This window comes from Xiphophorus couchianus, chromosome 8 (assembly GCF_001444195.1).
Source record: "Xiphophorus couchianus chromosome 8, X_couchianus-1.0, whole genome shotgun sequence".
In the NCBI taxonomy this organism is placed as follows: Eukaryota; Metazoa; Chordata; class Actinopteri; order Cyprinodontiformes; family Poeciliidae; genus Xiphophorus; species Xiphophorus couchianus.
The window spans coordinates 25,050,965-25,071,360 of record NC_040235.1 but is presented as its reverse complement, the minus strand read 5'-3'; the positions used below and the strand labels follow the sequence as shown (position 1 = coordinate 25,071,360).

Sequence of the window (20,396 nt, the reverse complement as noted above, 5' to 3'; positions counted from 1 at the left end):
CAATGCGCAAATGGTAAGAATAAATGTATAAGAGAAGCTAACACAAAGGAATAAAGTAAAATGGTATGATCAAAGTATATTAGCAATAGCAGCAAGGAAATGATCCAAACAGAAAAGCAAATAAAACCCAAAGTTTAAAAACCCGCATATCATGACACTGAGGTTTGTAAAGCTGAAGGAAGTCAGGCAAAACCTTATTCCCAGTTTAGTTGTCAGTAGAAACACATGTGGATTGCTCATCTGCAGTGGAGCTATCTTACAGCAGCTCAGCTGCAATATCAAAAAGGTAAAAACACAAATTCTAGTGGCATACCACTTTGTGTGGCATGCCACTAGAATTCAGCGACGTGGAAAAACATACAATAGAATTGAAAAATTATATGCTATGAATTTAAAATTTAAAAAAGAAAAAAAAAACCTCAAAGGCTCCCAGATAGTCCCAGATAATATGCACATATTCTGTGAGCAGCATAGACTCCACACGCACTGTCTGAGGACGGTTGAGCTTTCATAGTCAAGCGTAACAATTGCCTCCATTTCTTGTGACAAAATTCCTTCTTTTCCCATTATCCAAAATGGATTTGTGGGAGGTTTGATACCACGAGACTAAATGCAAACTGTCACACTTGATCAAAAGGATCAAGTTCACTGAACGATCCCGAGGCCAGGAGTTTAGCTTCGACCGTTTCAGGTTGCAGTCGCCTGGACAAGTGCAGCAAGTTCAGGATCTTCGCAGGAACAAAATAGAGAGTGTGTGATTAGGGAAACAAAACAGAAAGGAAGAAATAGAGCAAATTCACTTAACTTCTGCTATCTTACCAAAAATTTGGACCTCTAATCAATCTTTTTGCAACAGAGCCAGACATACGGAGGATAAGGCGTCCGCACGTGAACTTCTCTAAATGTACTTACACACCTGACGTCAACGCAACTTCTCGCTAATGACGTCCCAGTACGCTGGTGTGAGGGACGCTTTGGGCGTCCCATTACCACATATGGACTCTCTGCTGGGTTACAATGGCTGGCGAGGGTGATAATGACAGTCTGGCTCTCTCCTGGGAATAATCATACACACACACACACACACACACACAACACAAACCTTGGTATCTGCTCGTGCTGGGATCATTTACATGCTCATCAGTATGCATGAAATCTCTTGCTGAACTTTAATACCAGAACTGCTGCATAATACACTATAATGAGCATAAAGAGTGAGGATGACAATTAAAACTCGCATTAATCACTAAAAGGGAGGGGATGGGAGTAGGGAGGGAAGGGAAAGATGGAGTAAAGGGAGGATGGAGAGGACTGTGGAATAAAGAAGAGCGCCAGAGAGGAAGGAAAGTGGGGTGAAAAATGAAGGAGGCGCCCGATCAACGCATGTAAGAAGCATTAGCGAGAAGGAGAGAGCGGTGAGAGAAGGCAAAGAAGAGTTCCTTTAGCCTTCCACCAGTTTCCTCTTTCCTTCTTTTCTCTCTTTGTTCGCCTTCCTCTTTGAAGAAAAAGGATTACGATTTCTGAGGATGAAACCTCCCCGTCGCTCCACTCCTGTATTTGCCCCCCCTCATTGACGTAAAATGATTAGCAGGTGATGAATATTCAGCCGAAAGCAACAAATATCATCTCAGCTGGGGTTCCTTTACACCTCTGAATCCCCCCCAGCGCAAAGATCAGGTGTAAATTTACTCCTCAGCCTTTTCCGCTGTGCTGCGTTTGGTTGATGGTGTTTGCCGCTCGCATGTAAGCAAGATTTTTTTAGTCTGTCGCAGCTTCATCACACCTCTGGCTCTCATGTGAGCTTGGCATTAATTCTGTAATGTTCTGAGTTTTTGTGTTCTCTGTTGTGACTTTTTTGTTACAGTAACCTTAACCTTAACCCAGCCAGGATAAAGATCATCAGTCATTTTATATTTGAGGGAGAAAGAAAATTCCCTCATAATATCCAATCAATCAATCAATCAATCAAATTTTATTTGTATAGCACATTTCAGCAGCAAAGCATTTCAAAGTGCTTTACATTATATCAAACACAGAAACACAATGCAATATAAAATCAACAATCAAAACACGACATTAAGTCAAGTTCCATCAATAAATTTGTAATTGATTACATTTCAAATACAATTCTAAACAGGTGGGTTTTCAGTTGACATTTAAAAGAAGTCAGTGTTTCAGCTGTTTTACAGGTTTCTGGAAGTTTGTTCCAAATTTGTGGTGCACAGATGCTGAAAGCTGCTTCTCCTTGTTTGGTTCTGGTTCTGGGGATGCAGAGCAGAACCAGAACCGGAAGACCTGAGAGGTCTGGAAGGTTGATGCAATAAAAGCAGATCTTTAATGTATTGTGGTGCTGAGCCGTTCAGTGATTTATAAACTAACAACAGTATTTTAAAGTCTATTCTTTGAGCAACAGGGAGCCAGTGGAGGGACTTTAAAACTGGTGTTATGTGCTCTATCTTCCTGGTTTTAGTGAGAACGCCAGCAGCAGCATTCTGGATCAGCTGCAGTTGTTTGATTGATTTGTTGGACAGACCTGTGAAGACACTGTTGCAATAATCAATACGACTGAAGATGAACGCATGGATGAGTTTCTCTAGATCTGGCTGAGACATCAGTCCTTTAATCCTGGAAATGTTCTTCAGGTGATAGAAGGCCGACTTTATTACTGTCTTTATGTGGCTCTGGAGGTTCAGGTCAGAGTCCATCACTACTCCCAGGTTTCGGGCTGATCGCTGGTTTTTAGTTGTAATAACTGAAGCTGTGCATTGACTCTAGATCTATAACTCTAGATCTATAACTCTAGATCGTTCCTCTTTAGGTCCAAAAATGATAATTTCAGTTTTGTTTCTGTTCAGCTGGAGAAAGTTTTGGCACATCCACACATGTATCTGTTCTAAGCATCACAAGCACATAAACTTGGGATAGAAGCAGTGGAGTTGCGTATGTCAGTGGTGCTAATGAAAAACTCGCCAAATCTTGTATACCAATGCCATGGGCGCCTTGTTCGGTATTGATTCTTGGATTAGATGGTTGAAGTTTGAAGAAAAAAAAAAAGACACTAACAATCAAACATTTTTTTTTCTTTAAATCAGGCATCTGTACAGTTTTAAATATGTTTTGGACCCAAAACAGAAATCCCAGAAGTTGTGGTCTCTCAGTTTTGTTTTCTCTCTTTCTGCAGGTTTACAGACAGTCGACCAGGATGTTCTCTCCATCCACGCTTCTTTATCTCCTCTACTCCTTTCAAACCTTTTCTCATCTCTGTGTCCATTTTATTTGAAATAATCCCAGAAAGACTTCTAATAATGTTTGATATATATAAATGTTACATTTATATATATCAAGTGACACTTCATGACAAAAATGCCCCACACATGAACGTAAAACGATTGAACAACTCGAAGCCACTGTTATTCTTCATTTTCCTTGCCGTCGGCTACGCTGCACACAGATGCGTTGCCATAGCAACCGACTGACAACAGCTCCACTAGTGAATCGGGATTTAGCAACAAAAATTAAAACCCAAACATTTCCCACACAAACAACACAACATTCTTTCAGCTACAGTTTTATTTTTCCAGCGTTTTGCAATTATTAATAAGTGATGGTCTGAATACTAGCCGTGGTTGATTAGCTAATTTAAGCACCTGCTCTACTTATGATCTTTTGGAAATTTAATGTGCGGGTCAACCGTCTTTGTTTTTCTTTTTCTTAAACTGAACCGAGACAAACCGAATTCTGCAGCACATCTACATGTTAAGATTGTCAAAGTCAAGCTAGCATAACTGACCTACTTCCCTCTCCCTTGTTATGCTTTCTAGCAATTCATTTAAAAAAAAAGTAAAACTGTTTCCTAACCTAGTTTTCTAGTTGTTGTACTGTTGACAATTAGAAGCAAACCACTGAATACCTTTCTCTTTTATGTATCACACGCACATTTAAAATTTATATTGACAACTTAACAGCCGATGGCTAAATCCAATTTTGGTCGTCATCGGCGAGCAGCTTCTTGCCCTCCAGCAGGAAGCGGGGCGAGGTTTTGGGCACGTGACGTCATGCTACAACCTGTCTATAGCAATTATTGTGGTATTCTCAACGTCTTCACCATACAATCCAGCTGATGTTGGCGCTGAACACACGTTCCTCCAAATGTTCCGATTCCCTTGCACACAGAAATGGCTTTGAAGGGCATTGATGACAGACTTCCTGGCCGCCCTGTCAAGCCAAAGTTTGGCTTTAATGAGTCTTTTCCTGTCCATGTAGAAATCCAAAGGCCGCACTGTTCTGCAAACTTGAACCACAAATCAGGACAAGACTGATTTTTGAGGCCCATTTTGTTGCCTGTCTCTGATATCATTCGTTCTGTGAAACTTGACCTTCATGTTGGTAATGGCTCTGAATGTCACTCGAAATAATGCAGAAGATTTCGCGCACACTTCAGGTTGCTGCAAACGTGGCAAAATTTGAGGAGTAAACTTTTACTCTTTTCACTTTTTTCAGTTTACTTTTTTCATCACGAAACATTTTAAAAACAAAGAAAAACACAAATTTCCTTACTTTAGTTGACGTCTTCAGCCATAAAAATTGTACACTGCAGATATGGGAACTAGAATATGAGACTTAGGCTTGACCTGCGTCAGCAGCCTCAGCCAACGTTTGTTATCAAAACAACGGACGCTAAACATTGCAGCGTGACAGATTTATTATTATTAATAAAGAAGTAACGGCGGGAAACAAATTTCCCCGAGGCGACAGATGTTAACTTCGGGAACTTGATTCTTTGGCACAAGCTTCGCAGGACAGTTCTGCTATTTTTACGCTGGTTCATATCCTCAATAATAAAACAACAACTGTTTGTACATGAAATGGATTGAAACCAGAAGCTAGCTGAAGTTGAAGACAGATTACTAATAATGAAAGGTATTTTCTGTCACTTTCTTTTTTTCCGATTATAGTACATCCGTGTTTTTATGAAGAGTTTTGGAGGTCACTTTCTGTTGTTGGTGACTTCAGCAGGTAAATCAGTTTTTCTGCAAACATAGCAGTGAGACGCCTGAAGCAAGAGCTGGAGCGTATCAATAACCTGCAGCATGAAGCATACATGACTTAAATGCAGAGTCATTTGCTGTCTTCTTTATTAAATTACACAAATTATATTTAAAGGTCACTTTCTGAAGAGTATAACAAGCCCACACACACACACACACACACACACATTAAATGCATCTCTTTATCTCATGCCCTGGTCCTTAAACTATATTTAAAATTGACCCACCAAACACCTGACAATAGCTGCGTTTACATTGTAAATGTCCGCACAACTTTATCAATATTCCACTAACGTCGAAAAAACACAATTTCGCCGTTACGGCGCTTCCATTAAATGCCCTGATCCTCCATCAACTTCCTTTTTTCTTCTTCTTCTTCGTGGTTTGCGCCAGTGGCAACATCCGGCTGTTGATCATGAGACTTGCGTGATGTGCAAAAAAAAAAGCTTTTCCACTGCAGGCTTGCGAAGTAAGCCGATTTCGATACGGCCAAGAAACGCATCTCAGTGGCAAAACCGCTTATAGAAACAAATTGCCGCGTTTCCATTGAGCAAATTTGTTTTCAACAGTGTAAAATTGCGCAATTATATGGTCGGCGGAAACGCAGCTACTGCGAGTTTCATAGGTTTTGAGTGCTGAGACACTATAAGTACACAGAAACCAAATGTAGGCCCAGATTCTCTGAAGTCTGTAAGACAACGTCACACTGCAGAGACAGATTTATGTCCTCGGATCATAACTAACACACACAGCCGGTGATCTCATCTACATTTTCGGCTGCTGTGGAGTTGACACATTTCTTCCAGCGTTTGACCCTCCTTTGTCCTCACAGCTAAACAGAGGCGCACGTGTGTGTGTGTGTGTGTGTGTGTGTGCGTGTGTGTGTGTGTGTGTGTGTGTGTGTGTGTGTGTGTGTGTGTGTGTGTGAGTGGGGTGTAATATAAACTCCATCTGCATTTTCATAAATCAGACAGGCAGGTTTGTTGTCACCCAGCTGAGGGCGCCTCAGAGGAAGGCCCCGGGGTCTGTGGGGATTATGTGTGTGTGCGTGTGTGTGTCATAGCATAACACATTCTCAGTAACAGCATCAACAGCTCATCATGGCTACAGCGTTCGTAATGTTTAAAACACATTTCTTTTCGCATTTCTCTCTCTGTCTGTGTCTCCGTTCTTGTTTCCGTCCTTTATGAATCTCATTGTCCTTTCAGTACACAAGGTCGCCATGCCCGTTACTAGGGAAAAGTTTTAAGCTAAAACAAAACTGTTATCCGAGATATCAAATCCCTAATGTCCATTTTTGTCATTTATTGATTCCAGAATTAAATGTTTCCTGCTGTATAAAATAAAAATAATGTCTTGCTCTCCTTTAGTGAGACTCACTGGAAGATTTCTTGAAGATACCAAGATGAGTTCTTAATGAACATAGTTCTTGTTCTATTTTATAAAAACAATTGTGTTGTTTCAAATGTTCAAATAAAGTACAGCAGCCTAGAGAAACTAGGTTAAAAAAAAAGAAAGAAAGAAAGACTAAAGAGAGACTTTCATCTTGGGAAAGATGGTCCCACCAGCTGCGTTTCCGTTACAAATATGTGCAAAACTTTGTCGGTATTCTGCTAACGCAAAAAAAAAAAAAACACAATTTCACAATTGCGGTGTTTTCTTTAAATAAGAAATGCAACTAAGATTAGGCGTGATAAGTTTGTTCACGCAATGTCATTGAAGAAAACGTTAATTGTTCAATCCATTAAAAGGGCAGTATTATGTAAAATTAACTTTTTTGAGCTTTAAATCGTGTTATAATGTTATTCCTTCATCAAAAACATACATGGAGTGTTGCCTTGATTCTTTCATGCACGTTTGAGAAATCCTCTAATCTCCCCTAGCAACCATTCGGCTGTTCAAAAAGCCTAGGTGGACCTAGCCCCACCTTCGAAACAAAGCTCCTCCTCAGATCTACAATTTCTAAGCTTCCAAGCTCCTGCCTCATACAGCGTGACTCCTTCACTCAGCTCCTTCAGACTAGCCTGCATCAATTAGCAAACACCTGGTGGAAATGCACATCAGCTGAGCTCATTGTACCAGCTACTTCTCAGTGAAATGCTGGTAAAAACATTGTTAGACATATCAATCAAGGAGTGTTGTGATGACTTCCTGATGGCAGTGTTTCAGAAAGAGCAGGAGTTTCTTAAAGAGACAGAGACACAATATCAAGGTGTGACTTTACAAAGTCAAATTTCTTCTAAATCTTATTTGATATCTAGAGCATTTTTATAACAACTGAAGGCAACATAAACGTAAAATGGAACTATATTTGTGGCTAGAAAAACACATAATACCCCATCTTTAAAATTTAAAGGTGGAGTGGAGGGTGGGGGAACTTTCTAGATTCATCTATAGCTCCTTTAACTTTTTTGTCTAATTTCTTTATTTATATAGTAGGTGAAACAGGGACAGACGAGGAGAATGAATGAAGGAGGGGAAAAGAAAAAAAAAACATTGACCCAGAACCTCTGGGCAAGTCACACAAGCAATTTAAATTAATTTGAGACTCTGAAACGTCTCCAAGCCCATCATTTAGCGCACGTCGTCGCGCTTTGTTCCTTCCCAATTACACAAAGGGAGTTTTAAACTGTTATTAATCCGCAACCTCTTCTCCTAAAAGTTTGGTTCCCAGTGCGAAGGGTCCCCCTCCTCCCTCTTCTTGCCAAAGGTAGCGACGGCGTCGTAAGAGTGCGAGTCCCATTTGATCGCATCCGGAGGGTTTGCGGTGGTGAAACTGATCCCCGCGGTAGATGCGCCGACAGGCCCGGGGGAGCCAGCAGCCGAATGAATTAGGCAGGGATGGGAGGGGAGAAGAAGATGACTTTCTGTTTGGTCTAGCCTCTAAATAATACAGCACGATGACAGCCAGCAAACAAAAGCGTTTGTGTTGTGGCTGAGCGATGGCGCGTACAGGATCCACGGAGGAATGGTTGAATTACAGCTGGGGATGGAAACATCTTTTTTTATGCTTTGTTGGCTCTTAAAGATTGATGGGAAGGGGAAAGGAGAGAGCAGCGCCGTGGGTGTGTGTGGGCGTGTGTGTGTGTTTGTGACCGTCTCAAACGAAGCTAAGCTAAGCTAAGCTAAGGAAGCGCTCGAGCAGAGAGGACACTTGTCTCACTTCTTCTTCTCTTTCTTTTTTTTTTTTTTTCAGTGCAACGTCAGGGCGTAAGACAACAAATGACTTTAAAGTAATAGTATCCATATTGCCCCCCCGAATGTGATTAAACATAAATGTGGGAAGTCTCGGCTCTGAGATTTGGCCCTGAATTATTGACAAGGCTGTATTATTATTACGCTCGCGCGCAAAGTATTCCGTCTTGCAGCGCTCATTTCACCCCGCGCGAGTTTTTTTCTTTTTTAAAAAAAACATTTCTGCATCTGAAAAATAATTGAAACGCCTGTGAGCTGCTGAATATTTAATTCACCTCCACCACTTTTTTTGTGTAAATTTCACAGGCTGAATAATGACTTTATGCGTCGTCGTCGTCCCTCCCCCCCCACACACACACACAAAAAAAGAGATGAATTTTTTAGGCATTTTAAATAATTAAGTCTTAGTGTTTGGAGGGCGGCTGAGTCTCGATAAACTAATCTGAGACTGGTGGGGGCGGAAGGGAAAATGGGGTCTGAGAGGGACATTAGAAATGAATTATTTTATCAGCTTCTATTTATTATTAACACAGAGAGATCCCATTAGCATTCATAGACAAAGGGGCTCCTGGGAGGGGGCCTGTGGATTTCAAGGTGATACATTAAGAAAAGAAAAGTTAAAGAAGGGGGCAGGAGGGAAGTATCCATGGCGGTCCATGATCTGCATACGAGCAAACATCTTTTAGCCAGTGAAGTCAGCAGGGTTTCTTAAGGTGGATTTTCTTATAATGAGGAAACAACGTCCTTTCCCGAACTTTCAAGGTCCTAGCCCAAGAGTAACTCACATCCGGTTCTCTTTTCAAGTGTTAAAATCAGGCCAGAACATACAAACGCCACTTTGTCTGCGTGTTGGAAGGAAATTTGCTTCTGAGAGATTAAAGGCATTTCACAAAAAGTTTTGATGTATCATTTTACAAACCGATATTCACAAACATTCATCGAACTGCCGCAAAGCTGTCAAGAAGCAGAACGTCTGAATCTGCTACTGTGTTTTTGTACATTTTTTTCTTATTACATGAAACCTTCATGTAATAAGAAGGTTACGTGAAGGTAACCTTCATCCTCGGTATCCTCCAATGATCCCGTTTTTAGCAATAATATTCATTGCTATATTGATTTGTGATTGATCTTATTCACTTATATATAGACAAAAAGTGATGCGGAGGTTAGGCACCAAACATCCTGGTAGGTATGAATTAGGCGGGTGCCATGTCGTCTCCTTTCCGGTGGATTTTGTTTTGTTGACACCGATGGAAAAAATCAATATCGCGATATCAAATAGTGACGTCACTTGAGTGACCTTGTTCAGCGCGAGATGCTGTGTGGTCCATACAGGGCGCTGTGATTACTCTCAAATATTCCTCTAGAAAAAAAAGAAAGAAAAGATAAGAAGGTTGCAGTTGCGGGACATATTTTAATGTTGAGTTTTTAGCATTTTTAAAAGCAAGATTTTCTTTCATATTAAAACAAGATTCTTAGTTTTGCACGTAATGTTTAAGTTCTTTTAAAAAAAAATAATAATAATTTAAATCACCAGGAGGAAATATTTAAAGTCTTGTACAACTAATGTTCAGTTGAACCGCTGCTTGGGTATGAAACAATGAAATCTGAAAAAGTATAAAATGGCAAAGGGTTGGAACGACCAACAACTGACTCGAGTATCCTCCGTAGTTTTATGATTCAACCAAGTTCAGTAAGTTAAGTATTTATACCTGTGGAGAAATCTTTGAGGAAAGAACAAAAAAAAAAAAAAAAGATCCAATCTCCGTCTGTTTGATGTGAGTGAGGGCCTGATATCCTGAGCTGAGGAGTCGGATCCCTTTTTCCTTCAGATCTAATAAAATAAAAATTAAAAAAAATACATATAGTTCCCATCTCATTTCCATCTCAGCCAACAGCAGCCTGCACACACACACACACACACACACACACACACACACACAACTCACACACGCTGGCCCTTTTATAAAAATATCCTAAAGTCAATCAGGTTCTGCAAATTTTATGAGCTGGCCGTCGCCCTCCTGAATTTCCTAACAGGTTGTCAAAGCAATCAAGGGGCTCTGAGCGCTGAATCAGAAAATCAGCTCCTCCAGCCTGTTATTAACAGACCGTTCCCTCGTCTCAACCCTTCACCGCTGCTGTCCTCCTCCTCCTCCTCCTCCAGCAGGCCTGTGTGGTCGCTCCAACAGCCTCATTACCAACAAAATTCACGGGTGAAATGCAAGATTGCTCCTTATTACACACGCCGAGAGAACTTTAAAGGAGAAACAGAATAAGATCAAATCCTTCCTGCTGCCGCAGCCCCGTCTGCTCCGACCGAGCAGGGCTGCATTAACAAAAGATGTGCGTCACAGTTTTGGTGCCACAGAGACAAATGATTTTACTCATGGAAAAAATTCCAATATCAGCGAGTGTGAATTAGCGCGCCGTTGGTCTAATATGTCCCCTGGCACAACGGCTCTACGTCGTTTCCAAAGCAACCTACTGCAACTTTGAAATGTTCAAATATATTCATTAAAATCCCGAGTTATTAACATAACTAGCCTGGGGTCACACTATGATTTTTACATACATAACAGTAAAATAATGTTTGTAAAACGGCGTTTTCCTAAAAAAATAAACATTTTTGTGTCCACCCCCCCAACTGAGGCGCTGAGCTTCTTGCCCCTCTAAGTCCCTTTATTGCTGTCTGTCACCTCAAAGCAGCCTGCTCATTTTCCTCTGACCTCTGACCTCAAAGGTGGTTCAAAAATCACCAGTAGATTCGCAGTTTCTGAAATGCTCAGATTACCAGATCAGCGTTCCAAGTGAACCCTGTTCTCTGTGTGGTGTTTGCGTTTTATTTTTAAGAAAACACCACACTTTTAGTCTTTTATTTTGAAAGGGTTGTCACCAATTTGAAGTTCTAGAATCACGTGACGTTCGGTCCCAGACGCAAATCTTCCGACACGGTCGCCTTAAGTTACTTTCATTTCCTTTCTGTTTTTGTAAAAGAAAAAATCTTTACGTTTGATCACACCTGGAAATTAATATTTATGTCATTGTCATAATTATGTTTGCTTTTGATGATGACGACGTTTGACAAAATGTAAGGTTTGTTTCATAACAGGTTGCTTTATTTTGTTTTTACGGCACAAGGCACTTTGAACCACATTGTTGCTGAAATGTGCTACATAGATACACTTAATTGATTTATTTAATAAGAATATGACAAAAAGAAAATTGCAAATTGTTTAAAAAAAAAAAAAGAAATCTGGAGGTTTCCAGATTTGGAGCACTACATGGGACCACAAGGTGGGCAAAAGTAAAATCCAGCAAGTAGTGACTGAAAATGAGGAGCTTAAATACTAGGTATCTCTATTCTACTGGAATAGAGAACCGATGGCTGATCAGTAATGAGCTGCAGCTGCGAGATGTGAGACCAGACATGTAGACGGAAGAAAGAGAGGAGCAGGAAGTAAACAGAAAAAAATGGTCACTTTATTAGAATATCTCCGATAAAAATTAATCCATTTTGGCTGCCAAGTGGGGCATCAGCATTCAATATGGCCGCATGAAAACAGAAACTGGGGTTTTAGTCTAGTTTGTGTATCTGGGGGAAATAAATAAAAACCAAACCCATCTGAGAAATAATAATAAGGCCGAGTTGAGGTTTGCCAGCAAAAATGTCACCATGACAACAAGGAGGGCTCTGCGTTGGATGAAATACAGGCAAAATAAAAGGGAGCTGAATTTCTTGGAAATTTGCAATTGTAATTGAAGATACTTTGAAGAAACATTAGCGGAGGATTTTCCTGAGCTCCTCTCTGCATTTCCTTAGAATCACTTTCACTTTGTGAATATTTCCCCCCCACCCCAATCTCCAGACTCCCTCTGTTCAGCCGTGGAGGTTGTTGGGTAATATCAGCGGACGTGTGAGCGCCTGGAGTGGTGGAGCTCCTCTGTGACCAAATATTCATCTCCTCTCTACACCCAAAAGAACCCATTAATATTTCCAATTAATGCAAATAACCTTAAACGATGAATAATTGTCCCCGCATCAGGATTCAATTACCTTTTAAACACCGTCGAATGGCTGATTGAAAATTAGGAATAATTCTTTTTTTTTGACAGAGGGAGTCTAAAAAAAAAAAAAGTGTCTCCAGTATTCAGGAGAGAGAGGTAAAAGAAATCCCGTTGGCGCCAGTACTCTGGCTCTACAACGTCACGAGGCTACTGTGGTTAACTAAAACTAAAATAACAAAAACGGAAGAAGGAACAAAAAACGTTTTCAATCAAAGTTTTAACTTCACAGTTAAAGTCTGGACACACTTTTGAGGGGAACAGCCTCAACATCCTCACCAGTGTTCACAATTGCTTCCACGTTGTTTCAGTCTCACACAAGGTTTTGCCACATATCACAGAGTCCAGTCCTCTGATAACATCACAGCGTCCTCTTGTTACTCCTAACAGCCTGCTGGATAAATTACGCAACGCTCTCAGAGGCGCGGCTGGTTTCTTCCCACTTGGAAAAAAACAGATGATATTCGACGTGTGCACGGTGAAACTCGGCGTGTCGTCACATTACAAGTCACGGCTTCTCGGAGGCAGCTGACCCAACTGTTTGGTCGGCGTGCATCAGTTTCTTTGAACGCAACAGCTACAAATGACTAACAGATGACAGAAAAGAGCATCAAGGCCAAAGGTTTAACGTGTGTGAAGCAACGGCACCATCTACAGGTGGAGGATATGCGGAGCTGAACGTGCAAGAGAAAAAAAAAAAAGTCTTCCCATGTGTGCAATTTGCTCACAATTTATTCACAATAGAATATATTCAAAGTTCAACAACAAAAAAAGAGAAAAAATCTCACGGAGAATCATTAAATCTATTTACAGGATGTGAAATGAGGTCATAAGTTTATTACCATTTCCTATTTTATTAGCAGGTAGTTAGCGTTAGCCTCAACCGCCTCGAGTCACAGAATGAGATGATGTCTGCGTGCGACGCAAATGTTTGCCTGACAGAAAGGTCTCACGAGAAAATTAAACTACACAGAATACAAAATTTAAGAGCTGTGATTAACACATTTAAGACCTACTTACTTTTTAAAAATGAATTCAAGACATCTTAAGACCTTCATTTTAGATACGTGAATTTAAGACTTTTTAACAATATGCTAAACATACGGGTCTTCATCGGGTGTCTACAACTGCATATCAAACGGTTTACATAAATCTTCATCTGTGATTTCATTAGTGAACAAAGAAATAAATCAACAACACTAAAGCGTATTTTGCTAATGATCTTGGGCATACCTGTTAATATCTAGAGTTAAAACACAAGTTTCTTTGGTTGTTCCCATGGAAACTCTTTTCTTCCAAAGTGACCGTAGCAGGCCGTGGCCTGGTAAATCGGCCGCTTTAGTCCCAGCTCTCTGTAAATGACAGGAAACAGCGTCACACGCACGGCTTTTATTTCAGGGCTCCTACGTGATGGGGGTGGGAGGGACTTCACGTACCTCACAATGACTCCAGGTCGGAGGTCAAAGTTCTTCTTCACTATCTGCAGCAGCTCGTCTTCGTCCCTGTCCGACGTGCCGTAGTGGAACACGGTGATGGAGAGCGGGTAACTCACGGCGATGGCGTACGAGATCTGAGAGGAATACCACGGAAAGCATCACGAGCTGCGTTTCCATTCCGCTGCGTTTCGACCACAGAGTCGTGTTACTTGGCCTTTCCAAACATAAATCTGCTTACTGGAAACATGGCCATGTCGAAATAAACTCATTTATCGATAAAAAAAAAAAAAGATTTGGCACAAGGAGGAGACGTTTGTTTTTAGCTGTATTTAAATTGGTTTAATTTGCAAAACTGCTCATTTTTTCACGCCACACGAGTCACATGACCGACAACCAGAAGTTGCCACTGGCGACAAGCCAAGCAGAAGATGACAGGAAGTTGGCAGGATGATGCCGCGGTGTGTTTTCTAACGGCTTATTGCATGAACAAATGCATTCAGGTGTGATTTTAATCGCGTTTCTTATGTGATGAAAACACAGCAATTGCGACATTGTGTTTTTTCGTCATTAGCGGAACGTCAACAAGGTCTTGAGTGCTCACCAATTGCACATCCCTGCACCTGCCTGGTGATCCCATGATGCCTGCTTGTGCACCTCTGAATTTTTGTAACTTTTAACATTTTCTTTTTACACAAAAACATGGCGGACTGCACTAGCGCCCTTACTACCAAGCTTGGCGCAGGTTTTCTGGGGGAAGCCCTGCGTCCCATTGCTTTGACAGTTACCAGGAACACTGCGTGGGTCTCACCTGAACGAGGGCCCTCTTGCACAGCCCCGCTTTGACCAGAGACTTGGCGACCCAACGGGCCGCGTAGGCGCCTGACCGATCCACTTTGGAGTAGTCCTTCCCGGAAAAAGCTCCACCTCCGTGGCCGCCCCACCCTCCGTAGGTGTCCACGATGATTTTACGTCCCGTGAGTCCTGCGTCACCCTGTAGGCACAGATAGCATAACCCCAACATGTCGCGTTTTAAAAAGGAAAACATCTGTCACGCCTGTAGTTGCGTCGACGCCGACCTGTGGGCCTCCCATTAGAAACTTGCCACTCGGCAGCAGGTGGTAGATGGTTTTCTCGTCCAGATACTTGGCAGGAACGACAACTTTCACCACCTTCTCCATCAGGTTGTGCCTGATCTCCTGCAGGGTGATGTCGGGGCTGTGCTGCACGGAGATGACCACCGTGTGGACGCGAAGCGGCTCCAGGGAGCCCTCGCTGTCTCGGTACTCCACCGTAACCTGACGGACCGCGACAGAGACAACGGGGCTAACGAAAACAGAATAAAGGCACAAAACGCTGAAGGGTAAGTTTCCACACCTGTGACTTGGAGTCTGGTAGTATCCAAGGACACTCTCCGTTAAGCGAAAGCTCCCTCATCCTGTGGTTGAGTTTGTGAGCCAGCAGGAGGGTCAGAGGCATACATTCCTCTGTCTCGTCAGTGGCGTAGCCAAACATCAGGCCCTGGAAATAAAAACATCATGTGATTAAAGGTGCCCAGTGCCTTTTGGTCTGGACTTTAACTAAAACCAACAGATGGATATGCTTCGATTGAAGCCTTCCATTATAGATCTGTTGACATTTCCTCATTTGTCCCTACCTGGTCCTTCCCCAGCTGCATCCACTCACCTGTAATTAGCTTTTAATGTAAGCCAACTTACATTTTTTTTAATTAACTGAAGACATTTGAAGGCTTTAATTTTTGATAAATGAATTCAAGACTTTTTGCGGACGCTCGGACTCTCTGTATGTCAGGTGCATTTACAGTACAAGGTCAGATACTGAACCTGGTCCCCAGCCCCGATGTCCTCCTGATCTCTTCCTTCAAACACACAGTCCGATATCTCCTCGGCCTGCGGCTCCAGGGCCACCAGCACGTTGCAGGTTTTGTAGTCGAAACCTGAGGACAGAAACAAGCAGCAGGTTTTTGATCCTTTGCCCGACTTTCTGGGGACGTACCTGCAAACGTCCACGAATGAGTCAACCGCGCGATACCTTTCGACGAGTCATCATAGCCGATCTTCTTGATGGTGTCTCGGACGACGGACTGGAGATCCACAATGGCTTTAGATGTCACTTCTCCAACCAGTAAAATCATGCCAGTCTTTGCCACGCACTCTGGAATCAGGATTTCAACACACGATCAGGGGGTTCCGCAAACGCTAGCCAATCTTTTACGTTTCGGCTTTTGTTTAATGTGACAGAGTTTCCAAAGTTAACCTTTTTTTAATAAGCAGATTTAACACCGCTGCCAACAACAGTATTCCACAGGGAATGCACGATATATCGGAATCCACATCGCATGGATTTCATAAGTAAAACTGAGCCAATATTAACAAACGATGTTTATTTCCGTCCCGTTGCTGTTTGTGTTCGTGGAGGCGGCTGGTCATGTGGTATTCGTTTGGCCATGTGACTGTGATAGTGATGCAGCAAAGGATTATGGGGTGTTTCACTGAAGCACAGAAATAAATGACAGAGCTGCTGTGTTTTTTTTTGTTTTTCTCAAACGGTGTTAAAAGGATGGAAAAATATACACAAGAGATGAACAGGAGGAGAGATGATTAGAGAACATCAGTGATGTTCAGACTCACCACAGGCCACCTTGGAGTCCGGGTCCTGACTCAGGTAAGCATCCAGGACGGCGTCGCTGATCTGATCGCACATTTTATCTGCACAAACAAAAGACGTCAAGGTTAAAAAGAGACCGGGAACAGAAAGTGTCTGTAAAACGATCAGGCACTCACCGGCCTCTTTATTAGGAACATTTAGTTTGACAGTTATGAATTACTGCAATAAGTTAAGTACATTTATATTATTGTAAGCAAATCATTTGTATTAGAAATTACTATTACTACAAATGTAGGTGTGGACGATGAATAATGATCTAATTAAATTTTATAAATATTTGTTAAATCATATGTTTTGTCAATAATTATTTTCAGTATTTTTATCTGATTTATTGCACCATGACAACTTAAACTGCCTCTCTGATTGGTTAACCTGTAAGCCCACTTTGCACCATATATTTTGCATAAAGACGTTAAACTCGCCCAATAGACACTTTTTTAATAGGCAAAACGGACAATTAAAATAACTATACTTCTGAGACATAAATATGTCCTTCACTGAGATAATAAATTATATATTTGTTTAATCGTTGAGTCACTAAAGCAATCTTTCAATTATCTAGTTTTTTTATTTAAAGTTGCAGTATGTAAGGTTTATAGAAAGACATATTGTTTTACACATTTGTTCAAACTGTCATAATGTTGTGACAGTACGGTATGAGACAGATAATCTATGAAAAAAAAAAAATCAAGCACCTCTAAATTCTCCCAGTGAAACTAGAAACAACCAATCAGAGCCAGGAGGCGGGTCTTAGCGCTGTCAATCATGCCCCCACCCCACCTCACTAACTTGCTCTCTGCTAATGCTACTTGGCACAGTCACGGGTGACGCGGATAAACGGTTTTCCTGTAACGGTGAGTTATTTCTCCGCCATTAGCACATTTAGCAGCAAGTCTGTGAGGATGATTGGCAGCGCTAAGACCCCTCCTCCTGGCTCTGATAGTTTTTTGGTGGGGGGTGGGGGTGGGGGTTGACGGGAAACTATGTATTTCTTCAAACGGAGGAGGTGGAGGATCTTTTCACTGACTATCTACTTCATATTATACTGTCACAACATGGTGCCAGTTTTAACAGATATGTACAAAAAAAATTAAAATAAACTTTTTTTTTTTTTTTAAAGTTGGCACTTTTGTAACTCCATACAAATGTTCTGAACCATTCCCATTCAACTTTCTTCCATATGAAAATGTTGTAGCATAAACTAAATGTTCAGTCCGTTTTCGTCTTTAAGCGCCGTTGAAATAAATGACTGTTAGCAAGTTGCTGTGTCGCCTGCGGTACCGTTTTCAGAACAGCTCGACCGAATCCGCACATGTGCAGACAGCGTGTTCTGCAGCCTTCCTTCGCCATTGTGTGTGTGTGTGTGTGTGTGTGTGTGTGTGTGTGTGTGTGTGCTCCGTGTCGGTCGGCGGAAGCTCGAGTGGGTACAGTACCGGAGTGTCCTTCCCCCACAGACTCGGACGTGAACAGAAAAGTCTTCCCGCTGCGCTTTCCTCTGCTGGGGTTCATCTCTGCTGAAGAGAAGCGCAGGTTTAGCGGAGTTCAAACGTGGCGACGCAGAGTAAAAAAAAAAAAAAAAAAAATAGAGCTGGATTATGACCGTAGTGGCTGTAAAAAGCAATGATTAACTAAGTGTGGAGGTTGGAGCTCAGGTTGGTTTTGATAAAAGTCAGCAGGGTGAACTTTTTTGCTTCAGCGCTCCTGCGGAAATGAGCTGCTATAAATCATCTCGGTGAAAGTTTTCGGGCCTTTCCGAACCCTGCAGGCTGACGATGGCTGAACACCTTCCAGGAATGTTTGGTGCCGCTAGGTGTCGCTGTGGTGTTACATTTTACAATACATTGAACTGGAACCAGAGCATTCTTACGACAGTAAAATACATGTAATATTGCTCACTATGGTATACTGCAGACCAGGGGTGCCATGTGTTGCTCTCTGAAGGACTTTGTGGTTTCTGGACTGAAATCTAGAATTGAGGAAACAAACATACACGGTTGGTATAAAAAAAATTGAAATTTTTCTTAAAATTCTGATTTTAACCTAGTGTCTTTTGATTTCAAGAGATTAAAGTCAAAATTCAGAGACAAATGAATTCTCTTGGGGGAAAAAATTCTGGGAATAAAGTTAGAATTATTATTATCTCTTCTTTCTTTTTTTTCTTGTCAGTGGCTTTTATCCTCTTCCATAGGTTGGTGTAGATGGTCACCTGTTAAAAAAAACAAGTGCTGACTAATGAAAGACTGACTAATGTCTCACTCAAGTTGTTAACCTTAGACAAAAATAAATAAATTCTTCTGGCCCAGAAAACGAACAAATCATCCCTAAAGTGTTCCCAGCTGTACTCCTGTGTCATAGCAACACGATGGTGAGACCCTGTTGAAGTTTTCAATCTGTTGATTTGTAGGTCAATTTCACACAAATCTGGCTACTTTGTTTGCTTAAATAAAATTGTACATCATAAAAAGCACATTCACATTTTGATTGAACAAAAATAAGTTTCTGTGTTGAATTTCAGAACAGAGACGGTGAGAATTTACTTTGACCTTTGGTCACTTGGAGTAAGGATATTAAAAGTATGTAATAACTAGAAAATTGTGTCTTGAATAGCCAAAAACAGCAGTAGTTGTGTGGGTTTTTTTGTTTTTTGTTTTGGCTTTAGTGTTCTGTTGGAAAACCACAGATTTCAGAATCGATACGAAAGTGAAAAATCCCAACTGTAGGAAGCCAGTGTTACCTCCCAGATTACAGACAAACCCCAAACATTACAGTAAACGTTGCTAACCGTTTGTCTAAAGTCCTTAAGGTTTTATTACCCTGCAGTCGTTTCAGTATTTCTGCTGACATGCAGGATCCTCAGTGTCCCTTGATGTGACTCATGCCCAGATCCGCTTTATCTGAGGAAAAGTTCAACTCTCAGAGGAGTTTCTGATGGACGTTTTTTAAGCTTCACTTATTTAACGTTTTCTTTGCTTCCCTGTTCGTCTCTGATGAAATGCTACGCAAATTTCCCAGCTTGTTGTGTTGCAAAACGTGCGAGGAACAAATACAAGAAGAGAGGAAGAAAAACGGCATTCGGCTTAAGATTTTATTCACATTTCAGTCTGTCAAGGACTGAAAAGGCTGCTGATGAGAAACGGTTATTTGAATACATCTACTGCTATTGTTTTAAATGTTTTTGCTCCATGTCTTAGATTCTTTACAAAAAAATCTATAATATTGGACCAGAAATTGATTAAGGCAGTAAGCTCAAGAGAAATGTGAATAAACACAAAACCTTAAAAAGAAAACAACAAAACTTTTGAAGCCCATTTCTGCTATAAAAAACAAAAGAAAGAAAACTCATAATTACACGTTTTAAAGTCCGGATTTTTGAGGGGGTTTTTTACCCCTCCAGGGGGTCTTTTGTGGGCTCTAGTGTCCCTTTTACGAAAGTAGGCTGACAGGAATGGGGAAGGAGAGGAGGAAGAAGCAAATGTCGCCGGGTCCAGGAGTCGAACCCGCGATGGCCACGTCGAGGACTCAAGGCCTCCATATATGGGTCGTGCTAACCACTACGCCACCACGGCACGCCCAGGATTTTTGAGTTTTGAGACTAAAAGTCATAATCTTGACTTTCAAAGATATTATGCTCTTGATTGTGACTGTGAATCTCACAACTATGACTTTGAAAGTCTAAATTTTGACTTTCTGTCTCATAATTATGACTTCGAAAGTTGAAAACACGACTTCCTGGTGGGGTTTTCTGTTTCCTTTCATGGCAGAAATGTGCTTCCATCCAAAACAGAGCAAGAAGTAGAGACAGAAAATGGTTGCAAACCAGGTCCAGAACTACGAAAGGAAATTGATTAAAAAAAAAAAACCTCAGCAACTATACACCGTGTTCCAAATTATTATGCAAATTGGATTTAAGTGTCATAGAGATTGAATTTTTTGTTGTGCTATTAAATTTCTAGATGGTTTTGTGTGT

At 41.3% G+C, this 20,396-nt stretch overlaps 1 protein-coding gene across 1 annotated transcript; it reads right to left on the bottom strand.

The window, feature by feature from the left end:
- Window positions 1-13,022: 13,022 nt before the first annotated feature.
- mat2al (methionine adenosyltransferase II, alpha-like) lies at window positions 13,023-18,438 on the bottom strand. Its single transcript, XM_028025214.1, has 10 exons — window positions 18,326-18,438; window positions 17,863-17,940; window positions 16,393-16,470; window positions 15,794-15,916; window positions 15,586-15,698; window positions 15,119-15,262; window positions 14,821-15,039; window positions 14,553-14,735; window positions 13,745-13,878; window positions 13,023-13,660 (listed from the first exon to the last, which is right to left on the bottom strand). Exons 2-10 carry the CDS (start codon window positions 17,936-17,938, stop codon window positions 13,558-13,560), a joined length of 1,173 nt encoding a protein of 390 aa, XP_027881015.1. The 5' UTR covers window positions 17,939-17,940; window positions 18,326-18,438; the 3' UTR covers window positions 13,023-13,557.
- Window positions 18,439-20,396: the final 1,958 nt, after the last annotated feature.

Coding starts and splice junctions, on each gene's coding strand:
- mat2al (XM_028025214.1), bottom strand. CDS start 17,938: ATGAACCCCAGCAGAGGAAAGCGCAGCGGGAAGACTTTTCTGTTCACG. Junction 15,699..15,793: donor CTATGATGACTCGTCGAAAG/GTATCGCGCGGT, acceptor TTCTGTCCTCAG/GTTTCGACTACAAAACCTGC. Junction 13,661..13,744: donor CGACCTGGAGTCATTGTGAG/GTACGTGAAGTC, acceptor TGTCATTTACAG/AGAGCTGGGACTAAAGCGGC.